Here is a 19,675-nt window from a genome sequence, read left to right on the forward strand (position 1 = left end):
TTGCTGCCTGGGTTTTTCAGCAGTGGTTTGGGAGGAGGGAAGCTGCCTGTGGAAATACGACGCGGACCGACCTTGGCTGTTAAGAGGCTTTTCTTAATGCCTAACCTGAATTTTCTCTCCAGCAACCTTGGTAACCTATGGGCTTTTCTACTTGTTTTAGTCGTCGTGAACATGCAGGACAGACCTTTGTCCTGCTCTTTAAAGGCTGTTATCTTGTTTTCCTTTGGTTTTTCCCTCTCCAGACAGAACAATGCTAATTACCAGTCTTTTCTCAAAGAAAAATAACTTCCCCGGGGAAATACATTTTTCCACTGGTCCAACGATTGTCTTTATTACAGCAGAATGAGCTCATTGACCAGTGGCCCTCTGGTAGACCACTGTGACCTTCAGGTCCTTTTCTGCAGAATTCTTCTTCTCTTAACTCCTCATTCCCGTTTGCGTGGTTTGTTTTTCGTGCCGTAGCGGAGAAACTTTTTTGTGCCCTTACTAAATTACGTTTCCAGCTCTTTTCTCCGAGGTAACAGAAACCTTTCCAGCGATGATTTGTGGCGTGTGCTTGCAGGCCGCCTTGCTCGCGCTCTCTGTAACTGTACTCGGAGCTCTCTATTCCGTCCTTCCAGTCCTTACGGCAAACATGGGATAACACCCGCCGAAGGCTGTGCAAAGCCGCTCAAAATACACCCCACAGTTTGGGCGTCGAACTGCCGTTAACTGTCCTCTGGGTGCCATTTGTTAGTTACGTGTGCCAGGATTGGTGATGGAAGTGACGAATATTACGCAAAGCAGTATTAAAAGCCTTCCCGCGACATATACGACGTATATCGAATGACATACACGGCATAAATGACGTTTGTTGCCTGACCAGTCTTCCACATTGGTAAAAGCAGAGGGGGGTTGTAAAGACATCAGTTCTACGATCAACTGTGTTAGCGCGTGACTGAAAAATGAGGTTTCATTTCGTTAGGACGTTAAAAAAAAAATAAATAAATAAAATTGCGTGTCTGAAGCCTGGCTTACGGTTTATGTTCTAGTTAAACGCGCCATTCCAAGGCAGAGGAATGCTTTCAGAAGTGCAGGCGATGATGTCCTCTGGCGTTGCGTGGTAATCTGCGGAATAGTCAAGAATTTTCTAAGGCCTTTTTAGCAATCCTAAAAACTCCCAGAAGAAAGTTACTAGTCAGGCAGACGGCTCACTTCTGTGCCTTGCTTTCGTGAGGATTTTGTAGCTAATTAGTTAAAATTGTTTGCATGTAAGTATTTTAATGGGAAGAAAGGGTGTATGTTTCTAATGAATTTGCTTGTAGTTTGATTAATTTAGAAGGATTTTTTTTTTTTTTTTTTAATTACTGTATCATCCAGAGCAGATTCTTTTAAGGACTCCAGGACATTTTAATGGGTGTTTGTAATGGAATGATAGATGAACTTACCGTATGGTCAGAAATGCAGTTGTTACTTTGCAAGGTTGAGTTCCTTTACGTCTGATGATTTGCAATGTTTTATGCATTACAAAATTTTATGGAGAGTACGTTAAGCCTTTGTCATCTTTGCTCAGCTTGTCGTGAGGGTATGGACTTCCATGGTCTCCAGGGGATGATGTCTTTGGTTAAGTTAATGTAATAAATGGAGAAAAGTCTGGCTTTCCTGTCAGCTTTCATAAAACTTCATTGCCAGCTTTACAGTCCCGGAGCATTATCAGCAAGGAATAGCTGTATTAATAATTAGTGTGTCCATTGCTTCCTTAAAATACATGTTGAAAGAAAATGAGTGTGAAAGCACGTAGAGTTTGGTGGGCTTAAATGGCTTTAAACGTTACCGTGCTAAGTTAAAAAATACAAAGTTGTTCTACTTACGTACTTCGAACATTTCAGTTTAAAAAGCCCAAATGCATTTTTCGCCATATATTTGTTTGGGGTTCGTTGGTGGTGGTATATTCTGGTTCCTCATTACAATGTTTTCTCGTGTGTTCTTCCTAGAATGGCTTTACTCCTTTATATATGGCAGCTCAAGAGAACCACATTGAAGTGGTGAAATATCTCCTGGAGAACGGAGCCAACCAAAGCACAGCTACCGAGGTGAGGCATTTTTGTTCTTTTTTTACGCACGCTCTTATTTTCCTTTGCTTTTGTATTCGGGTTGCTTAAAATCTGAAGGTTTTTTCAACTGGAGTATTTTGAAGGACTTTCACCCTTTCATTTCAATGAGTTGCAGCTACGAATCTTGTCCTTTCTTTCCACACGCACAGAAGATGAAGGTAAACTGTGCTGCAAGTGGCGAAAAGGGATGAAACCCAGCCTGGTTCATTTGACAGCAAAATTCCCTCTGACTTGAGCGAGCCCGGGATTTTCACCCGCAGTTTGTGCCCGTGTCTCCTATCAGCTTCCTGGAGAATTTTCTGAAACGATGAATGAGGCTTTGAGGAGAGGTCCCCAGGGCTGTAGAAATCAGAGGAGGCCGAGGTGGTATTGTCAGGGGAACGGAGCGAAGGGTAGATCGGTCGTAGGCTAAGTGGAGAGGTACAACGTTTCGTCTGAACAGATTTACGCCTCTGACAAAGCCCGTGAAACTCGGGCTTTGTAGGCCAGCCGTCGCCTGAGCAGCAGGGCTACCTTTGTGCTGCTTTTCCATTTGCACTGTAAGATTCGGGCAAAAATCGATGAATAGAATATTATAGCTTGTGTCTCCCACTGCCGGCTGTATAAGGAGTCTTCTGGGGAAGCCGGCTGAGAAGTGTGTGGAACATCATGTGGATACCAAAATTCGGACTATGAGGGCCGTGGCCAGAAGGGTGTCTGCGTGTAAGTGTAAAATGGTATAAAAACAACTAGTATCAACACTTAGGTGTTGATGAGCTTCCTTTTAGATTGGGACTTGAGATTTTAGATGAGTTCAGAGTATTTTCTGCGTAGGAAGAGCGAGAAACAGGGAAGCGGGTGCGCAAAACTTGGGAGTGGAGTAGGCTCTCGGTGGTGCTGGGTTCACAGAAGCGTTCAGGTAGAAAGGGGCCTCGGGAGGTCGCTTACTCCGACCTCCTGTTCCCCGAAGCGAGGAGCGATGGCAGCTGGACCTCCCCGACCAGCCAAGTTACTCTCATTGTCTGCGACTTGGGGTAACCCGATGAATATTCATTATTGTCTGTGATTGGCCAAAACAGGAAATCAAATGGCTAACGAAGATCACGTTGATGAGCTCAGCAGGCAACGTGCCGTTTTCTCCTCGGACGCTTTATTTCTACTGCCGGACCACGGGGGTATAAATACGCAGAAGGATGGTATTAATTGCTGGGTTCTGGGTGTGACCGGAGTCTGTAAAGCTGCAGTAACTGCAGCGCAAGCAGGGCGGACACCAACGTAAGGCACGAGGCTCCATCCCGAGAGGAACCGAATCGTAAGAACTCACTTCTGCAGCTGAGAGGGTTTGAGGGCAATGGGGAAAACTCCAGGGCTATGAGGACCGTGCTCATTCTGGTTCTTCCTCTTGCTCTCTTTCTGCCGAATGGTCTTTTACTCCGAGCCAAGGGGACGAGCAAACAGGATCTGTGCTGCGCAGTGTGTTGGCTTCGTGTTTGTTCTATGGATGCGCCATCTGAAGCAGTAATAGGAAAGTTCCCCTCCGTGTTTATGACTTTTCCCTAGTCTGTACAGACCCTTACCCACTCTGGATTGCCTTCGCAAATGGAGGAAATTTAAATGATGGAGCATTTTTGCTCGCTCTCCTTTCCTTTAAACCGAACGGCTGGAGTTAACAGCTGCTTTGCTGTCCCTTCTTCCACTGGATACTGTACCGTTCGGTGACAGCTCCGAAAATAATCCTCCCGTGGCCTGCATATATGGCGATCGGGTTACATGGCAGCTTTCTGAAATATGAAATCCCCGTGTGATTGCCAGGCAACGTGGCAGAAAACACGCTCCTTGTGAAGGAGCCGAGTGGAACCGTGGCTCTGCAGGAGCCCAGCCTGGCTACGAGCCCGCAGGCGTCTGCTCGCCGCCTTTTCTCCTGCTAGCTTTTACTGGCTGGGGTGATGGGGTGCGCTTGGAAGTTCATTCATTAGTTTATGGGAACTGCGGTGGTTAATTAAATTCAATACAAGGAAATTAAGTTAATTAAATGTGGCCTCTGCTTGCATGCAGACGGCCAGGCATCACTGGAACTCACAGTGTAGTCTGTTTTGTCTTTTTTTTTTTTTTTTTTTAATAAAGCTGGGGGGAGAAAAAAAATCAAATGCCCCGCACTCTGAACCTGAGTCCAAGTCTGTCTTCTGCCATCGGAAAGGTCAGTGCTTGTGTAGCTTGGAAAGTAAAGGCTCTCTTCCTCCTGAACGAGACAAGTTTTGGGTTCAGGTCTCACTGAGGCGACGCTTCCGACGGCCCGAGCCCCGTCCTCTTCCGCACGTGCCCAGAGTCAGTCTCGCGAACAGATTGAAGAAGCAGTACATTAAATAAACTCGGATGGCGGCCAGAACTGAGGATGCCACCCAAATACGCGGAGAGGGCCCTCCTGTTGGGCATCAAAGACTGGTTGTCCTCTTGTGGGGAGGGGGGGAAATGGAAAGCTTTTCTCCGAGCTCCGCTCAGCCACGCTTTCCAGAAGCAATAGGAGAGGGAACGCAGAAAGAGTCGTGTCCTTTTAGAGAAGGATGGAAGATAAAATGGTGCAAATCAATGGATGGTCTTGCCTTTGAAGCTGTGAAACTTGCACTGCCTTTGGATATACTTCGTTTCCTCTAACGCTGATACACAAAACGAGAGTAAGGATGAGCTCAGTTTCACGGGGCCTCTAATCCAGGATTTGTTCTCAAGTTCCCAGAGGCAAAAGGCAAATGCGTTAAGCCATGTCAACACCTGATGTAGCCCCAACCTCAGAATTATCTTTACAGTTCAGCTGTTTCCTCAGCTGTTCACCCTTTTTTAATTCACTGTACAGAATTTAATCTCTATTGCAGAAAGAAACCACAGTAGTATCGCCGTTACAACGCACCTACCCACAGCTCTACGCAAAAGGGAGTGAGCGTTATTAGATTACGAAGGGAAAAAATTGCTTTGGCAATTCCTCAGATGTTTCCCTCAGCATGTGTTAGCTCTCGATTCCTTCCTAACTTGTCCTTTATTATTTTATCATCTTTCCATATTCCTATTCCAAATCAATTCCGTCTCGTTCCCGCACCTTTTACAACGTATCTAAATTAATTTTCCCGCTATAATCAAGTCTTTGGCTGTTTCTTCCCACCTAGACGTAGAAGACCTTGGTTTATTCCCTTCCCTGTTCTTTCGTCGTTATTCATGGTGCCTGTGGTCACAGGGAGATGCTCTGGTCGTCGCGGTCCAGCTGCCCTCCGATCTGGCGTGCGGTTACAGCAAACACGTAGTTTTTTGTCAGAATAAAAGAAGAGGGAGCAGGCAGCGCCTCAGATACCTGGGATCGGACGTTGCCATCCTGTGATGCGTTTGAAAGCACTGGCAGTCCAGGGGCACCTGAAGGGAGGAGCGAGACAGTGTGAAAATAATTGTAAAACTAAGCCGAAACTGTGACTGGAAAAAGGCCAAGAGATTTTTCTGGCTTTGTTTTTCCAAAAAGTACAAATAACATGATGTTTTCCGGCTTCAAATTGGAATAAATTCCTAAACGTCCTCTGGCTTTCTTGTCTCATAGTCCGCGTGTAACTCAGAATGGGAAGCAGCAGCGAATGCATCCGAAGGCTTGCTTTCTTTTCGCAGAGATATTCAGAAACAGGTTCCCTGCCTATTTTTCGCATCAACTTTGTTGAGCGCTTACTGATCTTTGACAAAATATTGCTAAAAATATGCTTTGTGGCCTAGTTTAAGATAAGTAATTAAGAGAGATGCTGTAAAGTGATCCTTTGCTTGTAGTGGGCTTAAAAAAAGACTGCTTTGAAATGGAAAAAGTGTGTTTCTGACGTGTTTGAAGTCATATGAAGTCCCGAAGACAGGCTGAGAGAGTTGAGGGGGGGGTTCAGCCTGGAGAAGAGAAGGCTCCGGGCAGAACTTTGAGCCCCTTCCAGTCCCTAAAGGGGCTCCAGGAAAGCTGGGGAGGGACCCTGGAGAAGGGAGGGGAGCCATGGGAGGAGGGGTGACCGTTTTAAACTGAAAAAGGGTGGATTGAGATGAGATCTGAGGAAGAAATTCTTTGGTGTGAGGGTGGTGAGCCCCTGGCCCAGGTTGCCCAGAGAAGCTGTGGCTGCCCCATCCCTGGAGATGTTCAAGGCCAGGTCGGATGGGGCTGGGAGCAACCTGGGCTGGTGGGAGGTGTCCCTGCCCAGGGCAGGGGGTGGCACTTGGGTGGGCTTTAAGGTCCCTTCCAACCCAGACCATTCTGTGGTCCTGTTTTCTTCTCCACCAGGACGGTTTCACTCCTCTAGCTGTTGCGCTGCAACAAGGACACAACCAGGCGGTGGCCATCCTCCTGGAAAACGACACCAAGGGGAAAGTGAGATTGCCAGCTCTGCACATCGCCGCTAGGAAAGACGACACCAAATCAGCGGCGCTGTTACTGCAGAACGACCACAATGCCGACGTGCAGTCCAAGGTAACGCGCGGCTGCCGTAGAGGTAACAGGGTAGTCGCGCGGCTCGGTGCCGACGGGCAACAAACTTTGCTGCCTTCATCTTAACGGGTAGAGGTAATTTCTCCTGTGGGGCAAGACAAGTTGCTCGACCAGTATCACCACTAATACGCCTACTTTTGCAGTGTTTAGCTACACAGTAATTACAAGCTACGCATTTTTTTTTTTGCTTTGTAGTTCTACCTCCTGTTTCTTTGGTAACCAGCTTTCTCGTGTTATTTGTAAAGCACAAGAGACTGGACTGGAGGCAGAATCGCTGCTTTCCTATTAAATAGGATACTGGTTTATTGCCCGTGGGAACATAGGTTGTATTTTAAAGTTAATGCATGCTTGAATGGCTTTTCCCATAATTAACAGAGTAACTCATTTCAAAAAGCAACATAGTTCTTCGTTTTGCGGCCAGTCTTTAATATTTTTCCTCTTTTTCCCAAACCATGCTGCATCAGATGATGGTGAATAGGACGACTGAGGTACCGAGATCAAAAATTTTTAATTACTCTTTCTCTTACTTAGAATTATTTTCTCTGCTCTGTGGCAATATTTCTTTATTATTTAGCACTAGAAGTGAAGACGTTACTCTTTTTTTAATACGTAGAAATTTGTGACTCAGCAAACCTATTTTTTTTTTCATCCTTTGTCTTAGAATTTCTTTTCATTCGTGTCACTATTGAATTAAACTTTTGAGAATTCACATCAGTTCAAAGAAGTCTGAAGCCAGTAATGGAGCTAAGAGGATAAAGATGCTTTTCTAGCTCAATTTCATTAATTATGAAAATGCACTCACTTGGCATAACTAAATTAAGGTGTCTGGCTCAGCCAGAATAATACTAAAATTCGTTTTCCTTCTTTTCCAATATCAAATGTAATCAGATCCTCCAAGGTAGAAACTTGTTCAGAGCATCTGCTTATTTTTACCGTTGTTCTTATGAGAGTCCTTTTAATAAAGTTTTGAGGGGTAGCACATAATCAGAATTTACCTACAGCAGATTATATTACGTTTCTCATACGAATTTTGGAAATACCAACTCTCCAAGCACTTCCACTAAAAATCATGGGGTCTTTTTGCCTAGAACAGTGATTTCTCCCCTAAAGGTTATCGTCACGTTTAGGAAAAAGAATTATCTCCAAGAAAACGCGGTCGTTATTTGAACGCCTGCTTTTAAATAACGGGGTTTCTCCGTTGGACAAGGGAATGGATTTTGAAAACGACTCTACTTTGACCAGGATCAGCCGTGGGCTGACACGGAAGTAAATGGAATTAGGGTGGAATAGTGGGCTGATTGCTGTGTCTTTGGGGAATACAGTTGATTTCAGAGTGCAGCGGCCGCCTACATTTCATGATTCCATGAGTAGTTTAAAACGGTGATTTGTACACTGAAAGAAATGAGACCTGGCTGAAAATGCGGTGTAGTCTAGAAGCCAAAAGTGTTTCTCTCTTTCCGTAGCTGACTTTAGGATCTGATCAAATCAGTGTAAAGCTCTTCAGGGAAACCTCAAAAGCAAGGTCCTTTCTACTTGAATTACTTAGGAGACTAAAAGCTTCCTCCGTGTCCCAGTTTCTGAAAAATTAATCTTTTTTTATGTTGTTGTCAAGCAGTTCTCTCTCTCGTAGCTGGAGCAGGTTTCACCTTCTAGTGTTCAAGAGGCAATAAGTAAATTGTGTTTTTTCTGATGTATAAATGGCAAACTTTCTTCAGACCCTTTGAGATCTAAATTGTATATAAATATAAATAATTACGATCCTTATACTATGCTCCTAAGTAGTTTCTCACGTACACCGAATTCTTGGCTTACACACTGATTAACCAGTGCTTTTTTTTTTTTTTTTTTTAAAAAAAAAAGGAAATATGTTGTCAATATTTCTAATTCTAAGAGCGGTAAACTGAGAATCCAACAACTTTTGTGGTCGTTTATCCGAACCCAGTACACAGATGCAGCCCAAAAGACCCATGTTGCTTCCCACCTGTAATAAGGAAACTTCCTTTATTTTCTTTAGGAATGGCTAATATATTAATATTTCCTGCGATGAAAGCTACTCTTCTTATTGGCCACTGAGTCAGAGCACTGAATTGGAGAACGAAAGAATAACGCTTTTTGGTAACCTCTCGTATGAAAACTGCTCTCTCTGCCTGAAAGGCTGCGCTATGTTATAGGTGAACCGGATAAAATCAACACATTGGTTGGCCGGCAGCTTTTTAAAATCGAGTTGTAGTTAAGCTGATCATCTCGTGTGAAATGTTGTCTGTAATACGGGCTGTTTCCCTTTGTAGAGTGGCTTTACACCTTTGCACATAGCCGCGCACTATGGAAACGTCAATGTGGCAACGCTTCTGCTCAACCGAGGAGCCGCCGTCGATTTCACCGCAAGGGTACGGAGGAATTTCTTTCTCTTCTTAGTTCTAACGGCCGACAAAACGGGGAGCGTTTCTTTGCGTGGTTCTTAGGCAAGAGTAAGGGAGGAGCCAAGCGACGCTGAAGTTCTGTTGCGTTCAAAGCTTGTCTTTTTTTCGCAGTAATTCTTAAAGGCTGCCTCCGCGCAATGCGCCGGAGTCCTTGGGAGTGGAGTAGCGACCAGTAGTCCCAGTTGAAGGAAGCAGGCTCCTTTTGACTAGCTCCAGAAAGCTGATATTCTCATAACATGTCAGCTCACTTCAGCTTTTCTGTCGGTTAGACGTTCTCCCGAAATGCTTGTAGGATTTATTGGCTTTTTCGGCACGCGGTATTTACTACTTCAACTTGAAATTTTCACATGTAAGCTTATTTTGGAAAAGTGAAGTAAGGTATAGTGCCGTTCTAGAAATGCAACAATGAAAGTACTAATTAGTCATGACTACCTTTTTATGCTAAACAACTGCAGAGCTACATTGCTGTTGTACCTTAGGTAGTTTGAAGCATGGCGTCTGGTGCCATGAAAACCTCTGGTGATCTGCACCTCGGCATAGCTACCGGATCACAAGTTTTCGGTTTAATTTCGCCGGCCACTTTAGGGTCCTGCCTCTCAGGCTGCCTTCCTCCTCTTGAGAGTCTGGAACAGCTGCTAATATTTCCTCTTCCCCTCGCCCAAAGCGTTTGCGAGGACTTTCAGCCTAAACAGGGCCTACTCCTTGACGCCGTTGGCGTTACCCTCAGGAGGTCCCTTTGTGCAGGAGTCGCGCGTTTGTGTACTCTGTCTGCGTTGCAGTGATTTAAACGCATCAGTGTTTTGTGACTATTGACTCATTGGGACTCCGATATATGTTTGTTTATTTGTCTGACTCTGGGACTGCGATGTTTGCTGCTTTGGCAGATGCGCTTCTTCGTTTTTTAAAAAAAAAAACCCCACCAAATAATGAATAAAGATTCTTGCTTAGAAAGGAATTACTAACTCTAGCTTACATGGTGCGTGCCTAGCTCTGATGCTCAAGTACGTTGCTGTTTATTCTCTCCAATGTGATGGCCTCGTTTTTTTTGTGATCCCCACACGAATTCACCACCATTGCGCGCCTTCAAATCCATCACGCTCATTGTTTGTTCTTTTCATGGTGTAGAATGGAATCACCCCACTGCATGTGGCTTCCAAAAGGGGGAACACAAACATGGTGAAGCTCTTGTTGGATCGCGGAGGGCAGATCGATGCCAAAACCAGGGTGAGTCTTTCTATTCCCTGCATACGATGTTGTCCCTTCTTGGGAACGGATTGGGATTTTTTGCTTGCTTGCTTGGGGGTTTTTTGGGGTTTTTGGGGGTTTTTTGGTTTTTTTTTTGTTAAGCCGGAGACTTGGAACACCGAGATTCATAGCTTAGGAATTCAGCTCCAGTAACTGTGTCTTGTTCTCTGTTCTTAAAAGGAGACATCAGATGCGTCTGTTATAAATGACTCAAAAAAAAGAGAAAAGAACAAGTTCATCTGAACACAGGTCCAAAAATGTTAAGCATTGCCTCCTCACAAGTGTACTCTTTTTGAAACTTGGACCAAATTTAAATTGTGAATCCAAGAATAATTTATAAAGAATTTTTTTGCACCTTTTTTTTTTTTTTTTTTCTAAATTCAGAATGCTACCTTTAGTTTTCCGGTTGTTTTACGTAGACTGCTTTCTAGGCTATCAGACTAAAGAATGGCAGGTGTTGGTGGTGGCAGGAGGCAGAAATACTATTTCCTTGAGTGTCTTGTGCGTCGTACACAAAAAAGCTGATGAAACTGATCTTTTTGAGGAAATAAGTCTGGTAGTTGGTCCAACTTCACGTGGCAAAAGAACACGCGTGCTGCACAGCGATGGGAAGCGGAGGGTCTGGACCCAGCTAGGCCTTTCATAGAATTATGGAATGGTGGCAGTTGGAAGGGACCTCTGGAGATCATCCCGTCCAACGCCCTGCCGGAGCAGGGTAACCCAGAGCAGGTTGGACGGGAACGCGTCCAGGCGGGGTTGGAATATCTCCAGAGAAGGAGACTCCAGAGCCTCTTCCAGTGCTCTGGCACCCTCAAAGTAAAGAAGTTTTTCCTCATGTTGAGATGGAATTTCCCGTGTTCCAGTTTGTGCCCGTTGCCCTTTGTCCTGTCGCCGGGCACCACTGAGGAGAGCCTGATCCCATCCTCTTTTGACACCCGCCCTTTAGATATCGATCAGCATGGATGAGATCCCCTCTCAGCCTTCTCCTCTCCCGGCTGAACAGCCCTAGGCGTTCTCCTCCCAGCTGTCCTGTTGAAATGCCACACCAATACTCCGCTCGTGATTTACGGGGGATTTTGCCATCATTCAGGACAAAAGAAAAACCCATCAATTTATATGGGCAGGGTTAATTATTTCCAAAGGGGTTTTGGAGTCACCGAGGAAAATGTGGTCGTTTATGCGAACTGACCTGCAAAGGACTCGTTCTTGAAAGCTGCTGGGTTTTAAGCACGGATCTGCAAAATTATGCTTCTAAGTAACAGAGGGTGTTTTAGAGCAGGGTTTAGAGCTGGACATAAGAGTTTTTGTTTAGTGAGGTGGAAGGGTAGAGGATGGTGCAGTCAGCTACTCTTACGGTTGATTCAAGCTCAGCGGTTACTTTGATATTAATTACATCAGCCGTTAATTACATCAATCATTTGTTGCTTCATAAGCTAGGAAGACAGTCATGCTTATCGTGTAACTCTATATGTGATTATGATTTTGATTTCTGATGATTTATGAAATGAATTGTGTCTCTCCTGCTCTTTTGTTGTTGGGGTTTTTTTTTGTTGTTTTGTTTTGTTTTCTTTTTAAAAAAAGCCCTTACTGAGGATGGAAAATGAAGGTGTGCAGTAAATCATCCCTGGTCAAGTTTTCCACAATAAGTGCCTAAAATCTCATGGTAAAGAGGCACGAAAAGGTAGTAATTCGCTGGAGTCAGGATATTCCACATGCTCGTAAGCCCAGCAGTCGTACAGAAGGGGTCCATTTTGGAGAAAGGCAGTATTGAATTCACCAATTTCCGGCTCAGTATTTAGATGCCTGGTTTAGACAAGTTGGCACAGGGGACTGTAAAGGACCTCTTGGATTTTAAGAGGCCAAGGTGTGTTCCCTTCCCCGCCCACCCGCAGAGGTGGATGTGCAGTCGGGAATGAAACTTGAACGAACAGGATTTTGCCCGGCGTGGGTGGAAGGGGCTGATTTTAGAGTCTTCTCATTTGTCTGGGCTTCCTGCCCTTTGTCAGCAGCTCAAAAACTGTCAGCAGTGGAAACCCGTAAAGGTATCCGAAAGCACGTGTATCCCAGTTTGCCCGGGCTCAGCAGCTTCCTCTTGCTTTCATCCTCTGCCTTCTCCGAGCTCAAAGGCACGCGGTGGCGATTGGCTGCCTCTTCTTCCCGACGAGGGGAGATTCCTGAGCTTTGGTTTTGCTGTCCCTGTCTCCGTGGCATGATCTCGCCTTCATGCCAGCCCTTTATATCACCTCTGTGGTTTTTTCCCTGGGCTTCGGCCGCGTGCCGTGTGTGCTTGGCTCTGGCCGTGAGCGTGTAGGGTATTGAAGAGGGAGGTTGTGCGTTGCGTGCCGTGCGGACGTGGGTTCCATACTTTAAAGGATGGACCTCTGCCGCCTCCGCCTCGGTACTAACACTTTTCCGTATTAGCCTTTCCATTCCTCCCGAGGAAGGAGTAGGTCAGATTCACTGAAAACCGGTGAAATTAAATGTACTAGGCTACTTCACTGCCGTGCGGCTTGGGCTTTTACCCTTGGTCTCCATACCCCACCAAAATAACCCTCTTTGGTTAAAAAAAGCTATTCAAGGCTTTCATTCGGTTTATTTTTAACTCGCTGTATTACCCGACTCTGAGGATGCGTAAATTAAGATGCAAAAACTTATTTAGGCCGATTTTAGATGAGCCTCGGTACTTTAAATTTGCAGAGTTAATCTGTGCAATCCTCTCACGTTTGAAAGTGCTCCATTGGAATCGTCCATTAGGAGCCCCCGTATTGTCTAAAAAAAATAAATAAATTACACTGAATTTACTCCAAGGGAGTAAATTATGCGTGAGTCCTGCTGTTCCATAGTTAACGTTGCGTGTCAGAGGAAAGCCCTGCTTACCGCAGGAATCACATATTTTTATTTTCTATACATTTCACAAGGTATTTGCTGAAATTTCATGGCATTTCTCACTGGAGCATAAAAATGTGGAGCTGCTAGTAAATCGGCATGCTGCACTGAGATATTTTAAAAGAAGATTTTACTGGCATGTTTTTTGGCAAGTTTTACGGTTTTTCTCGGCTGCTAAAGGAGAAATGTGGAATTACATTTCCCTTTTATCTTGTAGCTAAAGCGAAAATGGAAACTCCATTCCCGATGATATGAACGGGATACTTTTATTAGTGCTATCTGTTGTATCCACCTTTGTGCTGCTTCTGTTTACACACGAGCCTTGGCCGGAGGGGTTTTTGCCAAGTAATTAACGGGTAAAATTTCTTATGCTAAAAGCATTTCCTATTTAAAATCTTAGTCGAGCCTATATTCTCTACAAGTGTACCTCAATTAAGAGCTTCGGTGAGGTATGTTTGTTTAAAATTTTAAAATTTAACGTAACTTCCTACCCGTACGACTGGGGATAGTGGACGAGTGGAGTTGGGTTTCAGAAGCGACTGCGCAGATGGTAGGTAGGAATCGCTGTGCAGAAACGTCTCCTCTAAAAGATGACGGAAAGTTCAGTTTACGATCAAATCGATGTCGGGTGGTCAAGAGGAACGTGGCAATTAGCAATTCTGACTTTGAGAGACAGAAAGCCTTCACGGCCTTTCCTGAATCACAGGAAGGATTATTCCACGGGGAATTATTCAAAGCATTTAAAAACAGAGCAATTTCAGCACAGCCAACGTTTATATCACAGAATCACAGAATCTTCATGGTTGGAAAGGACCCTTAAGATCATCGAGTCCAACCAAACAACCTACAATCTCTGCCACTAGAGCATGCCCTGAAGCGCCACATCTAGATGTTTCTTAAACACCTCCAGGGATGGTGACTCAACCACCTCCCTGGGCAGGCTGTTCCAGTGCCTGACCACTCTTTTGGTAAAGGAATTCTTCCTAATATCTAACCTAAACCTCCCCTGCCGCAACTTCAGACCGTTTCCTCTGGTTCTGTCATTATTCACCTGGGAGAAGAGGCCAACCCCCACCTCTCTCCAACTTCCTTTCAGGGAGTTGTAGAGGGCAATGAGGTCTCCCCTCAGCCTCCTCTTCTCCAAGCTAAACATGCCCAGCTCCCTCAGCCTCTCCTCATATGCCCTGGTCTCCAGACCCGTCACCAGCCTGGTAGCTCTCCTCTGGACACGCTCCAGCGCTTCAATGTCCCTCTTGTACACAGGGGCCGGGAACTGAACACAGCACTCGAGGTGAGGCCTCACCAGTGCCGAGTACAGAGGCACCATCGCTTCCCTGCTCCTGCTGGCCACGCTATTCCTGATACAAGCCAGAATGCTGTTGGCCTTCTTGGCCACCTGGGCACACTGCTGGCTCACGTTAAGCTGGCCGTCCACCAGCACCCCCAGGTCCTTTTCTGCCGGGCAGCTTTCCAGCCACTCTGCCCCAAGCCTGTAGCGTTGCTTGGGGTTGTTGTGACCGAAATGCGGGACCCGGCATTAATTTCTATTAAAATTATATTCTGGTATAATGGAATAGTAGCAGCAAGGATACATGGCATCTGGAATGTTAATGACTCTTAAAGGATTTCAGGAGCATTCTTTATGGATGCAATTTTCATAATATCTCTGTTTTTATCATCTCTCTCTGTAAATTGGATAGGAAAAAAAAAGAACAAGAACATGAGGCTTTTTTAGTTTTTGTGTGCTTTTTTACTTTTAAAATACAGTGTTACTCACAGGCCTTTGTCACCTTTCAGGTATTTCCATTTTTGTGGGAAATATGCTTAGAAGGGGGAGGGAGGAACGTGTTCACCTGTCTCAGATGCTGAAGTTGTCCCACATTTTGTGTTCCTTCTCTTGAAACTCGCCAACATTGAAATGAAATTTTTCTCGCTCTGGGACTTTTCTTTAGACTCCTCCTGCAGGCTCTTGTCCAGAATATTTACAGTTGGAAAAAAAAAAAAAAAAAAATCCCCGGAATGAAACGTGTTGTGTGCCTGGAGCGGGGCGGAGAGGTGGTAACGGCGGGGAGAAAGTCTGGTGTGCCCTTTGGGTTGGAGAAGGGCCACAGAAAAGAAAGGGAGGCTCAGCTGGAGCTGAAAGAAGCGGAAGGTTGAGCAGAGAGAGGCGTGATACCAATGGGAAAAGAAAAAGAACGAGCTGGGGGTGGGGTGGAACTTGGAGATGGGTTGGGTTGGGTTTTTTTGGTGGTGAACGCGCTTCAGACACCCCTTAAAACACTCATGCTGGCAACGTAGTGGGATTTATTTGTAATTGTGTCTCCTTTTGTGTATATGCGTCCTGACAAACTAGGCACGGCGGCTCTCTGCTGTTTCCACCTGTATGGTTTTCCTACCATAAAGCCATTGTGATCCCTAACCCTGTCTCGGCGCTACACGGTGTTTACAGAAGGGTTTTTTCCTGCCATAATGCTGCTGTTGACATTTCCTCCCAGTCTTCACGCGTGCACAGAGCGCTCATAATTCATTGGCAGTTTTTGCCATTCCTAAAGCAACGTCAGATTATAAATATCTAATCACAGTGCAGGTATTTGCTATAAAAAATTCAGTGGATTCACGTAACGTTTACAAGGAAGCGGGAAGGGATGTCCTACAGATTACCTAAGCAAGCTATAGATAATAGCAACTATTATTTCAAATCATTTAAGTTAACATCTCATTATTCAAGCATGGTATATTTTTTGCTGCGTTTTTAAAATTTGTACTTTGAATGGCAGACCGGGAACGAGACTTTAGAGCGTGTTTAATTATGCCCAGACTCTGAGAGCGTAGAGCAAGAGGGGGAGACTTGCCTTGTTGTGTTTTTAAAGAGGTGAGGTTGAGTAGTAATGAAAACTGAACAAATGAACAGGCCTTTATTTGGTGAGAAAATTTAGACAATTTTGCACGTTTAACACGCAGAACGCTAAAATTTTATTTCCCCCTTACGAAAAGGAGAATATGCAGCTGCATTGTAGAAAATCCTTCAGCAATTTGGCCTTTGATGTTCATGTTCTGTCGTCAGCCTTCGTTGGAATGAGCACCGCATGTGCGCAGCCGTTCTGTTAAGATGCTGCCCGTATCGTTTCCCCCTAAGAATCTCTCGTAAGCACAGCTCGTTTTTATCTCGGTCTCTTGTGAAGTATAGCATTTTAATGACTCTGAAATGACCCAATAATTGCTCTTCCTGCAGTTAGGAGTCACGCGCAGAATTCAGAATTCATTTTGCGGCTTAAAAAATTGGCCAGTGATTGATTTTTTCAAGATAAAAAAAGGCGCAAGTTTACCTTCGATTTTGAGAGCCGTTTAAGAGGAAATTAGGAGTGATGGAATTTCATGGCTTCCATGCAGGCAGAGAGGTTGGTAGTGTCCTTTCTGGCAGTGCCCCGGCTGTTGGTGACATCGCAAAGCCTGAGCTAAGAGAATACCACGTACGGAAACAGCAGAGCGCCAGGTGTAGGACATCACTTGGAAGATGAAAACATTCAACTGTCCGTTATGTACTATTTGGGAGGAGGAGATAAATATCAGACTTTTAAAAATATAAAATGGCTGAATTTCTTGTCTCCTGGCCTGGCGGCCTTTGCGTTTATGGGATATCCGTTATCCGCGCTTCAACGTCCACGTCTCTTCCACCCAGCGCTTGTGTGTCCTGTCAAATGGTGTGTTCGCTGTCTTGGCCAGCCCGTCGTCTTCGGTTTACGTGGTGTACCAATTAGCAGTGGATTGATTACAAAAGTACGTAGGCAAAACTCCTGCGATAGATTGCAGAGCGCTGAGGTTTGTTGCAAACAGATAATGGTGCAAAAGAGGACTAATTTGGTACACTGGGGTGGCTCTCGATGTTGGCTAGTGTCAGTTTGTCCTCATTCTGTTACGTACTAATCCTTCTCCCGTAACAGCTCGCTCTCTGCAGTTTCCCCTCGTCTTTGAAGCATGTAAGCCAAAATAGAGTAGAAAGTATGAAATACACAATAAATTTAAAATATACGTGCCGTTTTCCCCAGGAGAAAGAGGGAAGAGGAGAGGGTCATAGGGGAAGGCTGTGAAGCGTATTGCTTCATTCGCCTGCTGGAACAGGCGATAGTAAACGCTGATGAATTTGTAAAAGCTATGACAGGACAGAATAGGAAAGGGAGCGAATTTTTACCTCTGCTTTCAGAGGGAGTTACAGATAAGAACAGAGGAGAAATCACACTTTCTAACGACTTAGTTCTTATTTTTTTGTTTTAGCTAGACCTTCTTGTGGAGTTGATGTGTTTCCTAGCTGGTATTTTTCTTCTTTTTTTCTCCTCCCTCTGGGGATTTATGCCGTTTGTTTTCAAGGGCTCGCACAATTTTACCTTTCTTTTGCTGTTCTATTAAAGAGAAAAACATCAAAGTCACTGTGCAGAGAGGGAAAGTGAACTTCCCCCATTGATTAAAAACGTAGAGCACAAAAAGCCAGCAGCTGGAAAGAAATGCCGAATAAATACCTTCCCTAGAAATACATTTGGGATATATTCTCACCTTCGGAATGCTCATGGGAATTAGGTGCATGGATCCCTCCAGCAGCGAGACGAAAATAGGCCTCAGCCGTGCATATGTAGACTCGATTTAGGGGACTGTGAAGTCTCTAGTGCGGAAAAAAAATCCCAGATAAACTGGTTATTCCCGATTCCTTCACATTGTCTCAGTCTGCCAGGTGCCGAACAGCCTCGGATGCTGTTTGCGGGTTTCATCTTGCATCTCTTGAATTTCATGACAAAGCTTCCGTGGGATTTAGTGATGCCTCCGCCTCTGAGATAGCGGGTGTCGAGGCAGACCTAAACCCTTCACGTGTCTCTGAAAAATCTCTGGAAGCGGTAGATAAGTAAGGGAGGAGAAAAATTCCTCCCTGCAGGCGTCGGTTCCTCACCGCGGTGGGGCTTTGTTGCCCTGCTGACTCTGAAAGATGCTCTGGGCTTTCCAAACTGAGGATGGGGGAGGATCTCCCGCTTCGGAACTACCTTCGTTTGCATAGCCAAAAATGATGTTCCAATTGCGATGGCACCGTGCCGTCTAGAGCTACTTTTAATTTAAAAATGTTAGTAGCAGAAGTAAAAATACAGCGAGGTAGATTTCCTCCAAATGCCAGCAAAGAATGTATCTGTGTATGAAGCAGGGTCGCTAACTCAGGCTTAAGGCCACGTTTTGCGCATTTTTGCTACTGCTTTAACCTCTACGTAATAAATCTATCTCAGACCGGCACCCTAGCGAAATAACATCTACCTCATCTCAGATAAGCAGGGAGTCTCAAAGGGAGAAGGCTTTTCTTGGGATTAAAAGCTATGACCGTTTCACCTTTATCAACCTGTCTCTGCTGAATGAGTATCGATGGCTCCTCCGAGTGCGTGCTTGAACAATACCGAGGTCGAATGAGAGGAAAACTTGGGTTTCTAGATCTTACGCATTTTCTTCCGTTCTGGCATTCTAATATTCTTTTGCAACCATTTTTCTTGCCTCGTATTTCCGTTACTTTTCTGCGTAAAGTCCAAACTGTAGCAGAATTGCCTGGAACGCATTCTCCTGTCTAAATGTTTCATTGACGCGCCTTTTGCTCCCGCTGCCGCGATCGTTCGTCAGTAGCCTGAGCCATTCTTTTGGCATAAGGTGGTGTTCTGCAAGGGAAGAAACATTTGGTGGTCTCGGGGCAGTTTTAGCAAAGAATTGCCAGCTCTTTATTCAGCCCTCAATCTCAGAAATTAAAGGGTTCGTTCTGCTTGTTTCTCACTTTCTCTTTTTCTCTGGTTTAAAAATCTTCTTTCTCCTGCTGCCGGTTTAAAGCAACCCAGGTAAATTCTAGAGTAGGTTTTCTGGTGTGAGCCTTTCTTGTTTTCATCCCTGCCTCAAAAGCGATCCAAAGGGCAAGGGGTTGGTGAATGGGACGCCCTTGGCCCAGGGGTTATCCAGGGAGAGGCGATACAATCTCAGGGCCATGCAGAGGAGGATGAGGAGGGGAGGAGGCGATGCACGCTCGCGTGATCCTCTTTGAGAAGAGATTTCAGCACACGATGGGCTTCCTCTCGGAAACGGTAACCTTAGAGTGTCCTTTCCTGGTGCAAGGAGGAATAGGGATGAAGCTTCGCAGGCTTGCGTTCCTGGAAAGGGCGTCCCTCAGCGTGGCAGGATGGACGGTTGGGGAGACGTGCTCATTTGTTTTCCCTCCTTTTACTTTGAAGGACGGACTCACCCCGCTCCACTGTGCTGCAAGAAGTGGACATGACCAAGTCGTGGAGCTGCTCCTGGAACGAGGTGCCCCACTGCTTGCGCGGACTAAGGTGTGTGTCTTCTTAGAACACGTTAGCAGCTCGATGTAACTTTCCACAGAATTTTCAGTGTCACCGAGAGGACAAGGAAGAAGACAGGAACATTATGTTCTCCCAAAGGAAATGTTATTAATGGGTAGAATGATCCAAAATAAGGTTTTCTTACATAATTAGGGACTATCCTTTCCAAATATATGAAACGGTATGCACTTCTTTGCCCCTCTCTGTAATATCAGGCTA

The 19,675-nt window shown here is 45.1% G+C and overlaps 1 protein-coding gene across 6 annotated transcripts in view; it reads left to right on the top strand.

Annotated features, from left to right (window-relative positions):
• ANK2 (ankyrin 2) overlaps nt 1-19,675 on the top strand; it is a 244,781-nt gene that overhangs the window by 121,276 nt on the left and 103,830 nt on the right. For all 6 annotated transcript variants that reach the window (XM_063337147.1, XM_063337148.1, XM_063337149.1 and 3 more), the window contains exons 5-10: nt 1,974-2,072; nt 6,355-6,540; nt 7,023-7,046; nt 8,847-8,945; nt 10,104-10,202; nt 19,349-19,447. In XM_063337147.1, the coding sequence (XP_063193217.1) occupies nt 1,974-2,072; nt 6,355-6,540; nt 7,023-7,046; nt 8,847-8,945; nt 10,104-10,202; nt 19,349-19,447 (606 nt within the window). The remainder of the gene's footprint in view (nt 1-1,973; nt 2,073-6,354; nt 6,541-7,022; nt 7,047-8,846; nt 8,946-10,103; nt 10,203-19,348; nt 19,448-19,675) is intronic.

This window comes from Chroicocephalus ridibundus, chromosome 5, assembly GCF_963924245.1.
Source record: "Chroicocephalus ridibundus chromosome 5, bChrRid1.1, whole genome shotgun sequence".
Lineage (NCBI taxonomy): Eukaryota > Metazoa > Chordata > Aves > Charadriiformes > Laridae > Chroicocephalus > Chroicocephalus ridibundus.